General features: G+C 32.5%; 1 protein-coding gene across 1 annotated transcript; it reads right to left on the bottom strand.

Annotated features, from left to right (window-relative positions):
- Positions 1 to 2,406: 2,406 nt before the first annotated feature.
- On the bottom strand, positions 2,407 to 3,384 carry LOC121023613 (olfactory receptor 2T8-like). The gene has a single exon (XM_040465563.1). The coding sequence runs from the start codon at positions 3,343 to 3,345 to the stop codon at positions 2,407 to 2,409; it is 939 nt and encodes a 312-aa protein (XP_040321497.1). The 5' UTR covers positions 3,346 to 3,384.
- Positions 3,385 to 6,988: the final 3,604 nt, after the last annotated feature.

The following is a 6,988-nucleotide window of genomic DNA, read 5'->3' as shown; positions in this document are numbered from 1 at the left end:
GTACACAATGTACTTCATCCTTGCCAAACAAACTTCAGAAAAATGGACATCATGAGAGAACTTTAGGTACTTTCTATACTGTTTTATGTCTTCAGGCTATATGCCACACAAGCAACGTGTTAGTGCTTGTTAGTGCTATTGATACCATATAAATACAATCATACATTGAATTTAAGAAACAAAATGGACATAGGGTCACATAGGGTAAGGGGTGAAAAGGAAAGGGAAGAAAAGAATAAGAGACTCTTTTTTATCTTTTTATTTTTAGAGAGAGAGATTGCAAGTGGGAGAGAGGTAGACAGTGAGAGAGAGAATTTAAACAGACTCCGTGTTCAGTGTAGAGCATGATGTGGGGCTTCATTCCACAACAATAGAATCATAACCAGAGACGAAATCGAGTTGGTCACTCAACCAACTGAGCCACCCAGGTTTCCCCAAGAAACTATAGAAAAAAATTGAGGGGCAGTGCATGGAGGATGGGCTAAATGGATAATGGGCATTAAGGAGGGAACTTGTGTTGAGAACTGGATGTTATAAATGATGAATTACTAAATTATACATCTGAAACCAATATTACATTATATGTTAACTAAGTAGAGTTTATATAAAAATTTTCCAAATAAAATTAAGAGTTCTGAAAAATAGAATTCAGATTAAGCTAAAATGGCAAAGATAAGAAAAATGTAAAATTAATTTCTAAACTTATTTTAAACTATTCCTAAAGTACATTTCGTATTTTATTGTTAAGTCTTTGGAGAGTACCTATATATGAATTCGTAAATATAGAGATGTGTTAAAATATATGTATATATTTATAATGGTTTTCTATGCAAAAATAACAACTTCTGCAAGGGTTCCAATTTTATTGGCTGAAAATTATTGTAGGTATATAATCATTAACCAGGAAAAGTAAAGAAATATACCCTGAAAAAACCCTAGAACCCTAAATTCTGTAACTTATTTTTTATGCTTTTCATTTAGGCAAAATTTACCTACTACAGAAAAAATGTATCAGATTTTCAAGACATGATACCACCAATAGAATTGAAATATTATGTTATGATGCATAATTAAACAAATAAGCAAATAAACTTATAAATCAAGCCCAATGGACGTTAAGGAAGAAATGTATTACATAAATAGCACTTTAATGAAAATAATTAACTTTTGAAAATGGAATAAAAGCAGATTTGTCAGAAAAACATAGTAACAAGTAACCCAAATATAATTTAATTTCAAAAATTCCAAATAATTCTGTGAATATTATATACTGCTTGCTACAAAACCACCACGTTTTTTTTTTTTTTCCCTTTGGAAGTATCTAAATGGGTTTTTTTTTGTTTGTTTTTGTTTTTGTTTTTGTTTTTGTTTTTGTTCCAGAAAATGAAAATTGGTAGTTCAGAAAGGAAGATAAGTACATTGCCATGAGTTAATAAAAACATCCCCAGAAATCATTAGGGAGATAAAAAATAAAACCAAGATGAGTAAGTATATCCATGTTAGAATAGCTAAAATGAAAAACAAAGTTGACATTACCCACAATTGCTGCCAATAGGAGCAAGTGGTACTCCTGTGACTTGCTGGTGGGCATGTAACATTGAACAAACATTGTTACTGTTACACTGTTCACTAAAAAACTAGACATGTATCTATCAAATTAAGTAAAAACATTTGATTACAAAAATGATTTTAAAGCTATTTTAGTAATAACAGTTACAGACTGAAAATAGCCCACATGTTCATCATCATAGTAGTATCTAAACAAAGACATTTAGATTCAGAGATGGGAATATTAATCAGGAACAAAAAAGGAAACATCTGATTAATGTAAAGTTGTGGCAGAATCTTTAAAAACATATTGAGAAAAAGACAAAATATATAGAAATCTACCTATTTTGTATTTTCATTGGAGAAAAATTCTAGAATAGGCCAAACTGCAGCATAAAGATACAAATGTGACCAGTGGTAGTATATTGGTTGAGTGGTTTTACTGGAAAAGGAAATGAAAACACTTCTGGTCTGGTGAGAATTGTCTTTTGCTAGTGAGTTAAGTTACAAGTCCAAGTTGGTGACACTGGTTGAATATTAAGCTTCAGGTGTGGGCATTTTAGTGTTTGTAAGTTAAACCACAATTTAAAAGAAATTAACAATAAATGTTCAAAATCGTTTGGCTACTTAGTTCAATTCTTTGAGCAAATACTTATTAGGTGGTGTGATGTAAAAACATTTTAATGATTTTTGTTTAACAGATTTTTAACAATCCACAATTTTATGTGTTCATGACAGCTTAGTAAAAGATCCAAACTACAGATCTGTGCCTGCATTTCAAAGTAAAATAGTAATAACAAAGATATAATGCACACAATTTTTTTCTCTAGCAAATCCCACACAACCACTTTTACAATCTTAGTCATGACTTAAGGCAGAACACTGACCCAGACACTTTCTCAGGGCTAACTTGACTTCTCTGTTCCTCAGACTGTAAATGAGGGGGTTCAGTATAGGGGTGAAGATAGTATAGAACACTGACACTACTTTATCATGGTGAGCTGACCTGGAGGATTTAGGTTGCATATAGGTAAAAATTGCAGCTCCGTAAAAGAGTCCCACCACAGAAAGATGTGAGGAGCAGGTGGTAAAAGCCTTTTTGCGGGCTTCTCTAAAACGCATCTGGAGAATTGCAGCAAGGATAAGACTATAGGAAATCAGAATGAGAGAAAATGGGACCAGGAGCATTAACACACAGCATATGTACATCACATACTCAAAGACAAACGTGTCGGCACAAGCTAAACGCACCAGAGTAGGGGCCTCGCAGAAGAAATGATTGATCTCATGTGCATCACAAAATGGAAAACTCAGGGTAGCAGCAGCCTGCATGAGCCCATCAGCTGCCCCCAGGACCCAAGACCCCACAGTCATTCTCAGGCATAATTGCCAGTTCATGAGGATGGGGTATCGCAGTGGGTGGCAAACAGCCACATACCGGTCATAGGACATGGCTGCTAAGAGGAAGCACTCGCCCCCTCCCAAAGTGATAAAAAAGAAGATCTGCAACCCACAGCCGGCAGGGGAGATGAACTTCTCTCCAGTCAAGTAGTCAGTAACCATTTTGGGCACAATGGTGGAAACCAGCATCATGTCCATGAGGGAGAGTTGACTCAGTAGGAAGTACATGGGTGTGTGGAGTCGGGCATCTTGATGAATCAAGAAGATCATGAAGGCATTGCCCACTAGGGAGGCGAAGGAAGTTGTCACAACTATCACAAAAAGAAATAGTTTGGCTTCTGTGTGGTTAAAGAGTCCTAGGAGAATGAAATATGAGGTGGTGTTCCCGTTTTTCATGATTTCAAACAGGAATGATGCTGGAAATGAAGAAGTAGATGACAGAGATCATTTGCAGTGCTCTATTTCAATTACATATTACTTGATAATTACATGACTGAAAATTATAAAACCTATTTAAAATCTTTCATTTGCCATTTTCAAAATAGTTTAATATGGACATAAAATTAGTTACAACTTTTTCCATTTTTTATCACTTTCAGAGTTTTCAAAATTAGTACCCCCACCTTTACTATTGATTAATGGGCACAATTAATAATTCTTTTGATAAATTACAGGAATATGGTAAGTATGTCTGTTGCACCACATGACACCAACATAAGTGAACATTATTCACATAATTTGTAATTTATAATTGTGCCTTGCCTTGTATCATGTGTAGTCAGTATTCTTAGAAGCTGAGTTAAATCTATGTGTTTAACTATATAAAACCCAAACCCTTCAAACAGGAGTCACACATATAAAACATCAATATTTACTGAAACCTGTCAAAATCAGATCATCTTTCTTGATATCATTTAATTCAGAAAGGTATTGTTTTTCCAAAATAAAAAAAAAAAAGGAGTCAGAGGCGGAACTTATATTTTCATGTCTATGAGCCAAAATACTGAGTCTGCAGAAGGCATATGATTTAATTCAGAATTGTTAGTACATTTAGTTTAACTTTTCTGTGTTATACACTGAAAAAGGTAATGAAATCAGGCTATTTCCCTCAGTGTGACACTGTAATACTAAGTGCAGAATTTCATTAACTAAAAAAGCACTTTTTATAATGAGATTATTCCCCCTCAAAGTCACAGAAACACAACTTTATTGGGTAAAGTAGAGAAAATAAAAATTCTGAATTATTCATCTAGCCACAGAGGTTAGTTAATTTCTTCTGCAGTTCAAAAATAATCTAAATCTTTAAAGGCATTTTTATCTCTGATCTATTATAACTTGTTGAATAAAACCATAGCTGCAGACATGGGGATACACATTCTTTCTCAAAGATATGGTATAATTCCATGAAGTTATATAGCAGAAGGAGTCCATCTCTTCCATGGACATTCCCTTTGCCCCCACTTTACATAGACGTTCCCTACTTGAGGTCCTTTCAAGATGGAGAAAGGCAATACAAAAGAATTGCTCAATCCCTAACTCCAGTTCTTGAGCATCATTACTGTACTGGTAGTATTCTACTTGAGAGTTTTAGTTGGTTATTTCAAAATCAGACACGATGAAAATACACTTCCTCCTTGTCAAATGTATTTTGCATTTGCCAAAATTCTGTGATATGCACATCCTCATAACATTAACATGTAGTCTGTACCCTTAGTAACTAATGGAAATCTCTAATTTTGGAGTTCAGTATCAGTTTCCTGAAGAACCTCAAACCTTCTTATTCATTTCTTTGGCTTGTGGGCTTCTTATTTTTCACTATTTCCATCTCCCTATTGCTGAAGATTGATAGAACTTTAAAATTATTTAAAAATCAGTGGGTAACTTATTAATTGTAGGATGTTGGACAAGTTTCTTAATTTTTGCTACTCTCTTACTTATTTTTGAGTGTACTGTCAGTACATCGGCATTAAATATGTTCATATTGTTGTACAATCATTACGAATATTAACCCCTGGAAACTTTTCATATTCTTAAACTGAAATTCTTGTATCCATTATACAATAAATGCTTTTCCTTTTTCCTCCAGAACCTGACAAGCACCATTCTATCTTCTGCCTCTGTATACTTGACTAATCTAGGTACTTCATATAAGTGGAGTTATACAGTTGTGTGTGTGTGTGTGTGTGTGTGTGTGTGTGTGTGTGTGATTGGCTTATTTCATGCAACATAATTGTCTTCAATGTTCATCCATGCTGTAATATGTGTCAGAATATTCTTCCATTTTAAGGCTGAATAATATTCCTTTGTATGCATATACTATATTATACTACATTTTACTTATTTACTCATTCCATCTAAAGACATTTGCGTTGCTTTTACTCTAGTTGTATTCTTAAATAACTTTTTAATGGGATTTTTGATAACATATGCTCATTATTGGTTATTTTGATTAGGTGAGTATATATATAGTATAATATATAGTAATTTGTGCTAAATTTTTGCTTACATCATGCAAGATAAGTGTGTATGGTTTTAGAGAATATTTACAACTTAAATGCATTTCCAGATTAAAAAATGCATTTTATTATTATGATATTTCTACTTGTGGTTGTGTATTAATGAATATGAAATAATTAACTACTTCCTTTTCAAAAGATATGTGATAACACTGCACTTTTTTTAGGTGAATAAAATGTATAAAAATAGTCAACATAATATCATTGACTAGTTAGAGTGCTCATAGTGCTTAGAATATTTAATGGAAAAATCAACTAAATATGTCAATTACATAAGATGAGTGGAAGGTATTTACATTTTCCTAAAATGTGATAATATATAATTATTTGTTTAATTGAAATCCTACATATCTTTTCATATTACACAAGTAAGACTATTTTCCACTAATTGCAATGCTTGTAAACCTACACAAATAAGATTCTAAAGGATAATTTCTAAAAATATTGATGATGGATACAAAGTGCAATGGAAACTTAAAATGAAGAATTAACTTATCTTGCAAGTAAAGTATCTACAATGGTTAAATGGAATAATGAAAACTCAATATTTACTAGTGTGACAATATGAAAATTTAATACTTTGGGAAAGTATTTTCTTTTTCATCTTCACTATGGCTTGAGAACATTAATGATTTATTTTATTTTCTTCTGTTTCCATAGAATGCCACTTAGAATACAGCTAAACTTATGATGTCTTTAAATCACAAACTCATCTCTTTTGCAATGCTATTAGAAAACACGAATATACCCTCTATTTTTTCTCATAAAGTAATCATAGAATATTTAGGATCTGTCTGAAAATTTTCCTTCTATATTTTTACGATCCCATTTGCCATCACTTAGTATTACAATTATTAATCTTCCACCTCAAGATACTTAGATTAGCCAATTCTTTCTGTATAAAATATAATGGTAACAACTAAATCATTTATATTACTGAATTGACAAGTTGTTACAAGACTTCCAATCTGATTAAGTTAGCATTCATTTTAAATCTTCAGATTGTAGGATAGATAACAGAGTGGATTTTATATGTTAAACTGTATAGAAAGTGTACAATTACTGCAGATTTTCTGGAGTTCAAAATTCATAAACAAATTACTAAACGTTAAGAAATTAGTGTGACCTACTCACATAAAATGATGTCACCCCACAGGCTTGATCTGAATCTCATTTGAGCAACATTATCCTGAAACACCTCTTGTAGTCTCGCAACAACAAAATTGCTCATATCAGAGTCTGCAGTGACCTATTAAGGGGTGTGGCACCTTGACATATTTTGCTAAAAATACTTTCTTATTAATATGCTAGTGCTGCATAGGTTTGACTCTTTGGATGCCAATGGTGTTTAATTTTAAAGGGTTTTAGAGATTTCATAACTGAAATATACTTTCTTTGGCCCTGTCAGAAAGCTCTGATTCATTAAGATAAGAGAGAAATTTTACAAGGAAAAGTAAATGTACATAAATGATCTTGGAAAAGGATGATGATTTAAAAATACACTAAAGAGTAGATTTGTCTAC

Source organism: Herpailurus yagouaroundi, unplaced genomic scaffold (genome assembly GCF_014898765.1).
Source record: "Herpailurus yagouaroundi ecotype Mexico unplaced genomic scaffold, PumYag 566, whole genome shotgun sequence".
NCBI classification, from domain to species: domain Eukaryota; kingdom Metazoa; phylum Chordata; class Mammalia; order Carnivora; family Felidae; genus Herpailurus; species Herpailurus yagouaroundi.
The sequence above is the reverse complement of the archived record's forward strand: the minus strand, read 5'-3'. Positions and strand labels throughout refer to the sequence as shown.

Bases quoted from the DNA above. Each gene is read 5' to 3' on its own strand.
- LOC121023613 (XM_040465563.1), bottom strand. From the start codon at position 3,345: ATGAAAAACGGGAACACCACCTCATATTTCATTCTCCTAGGACTCTTT.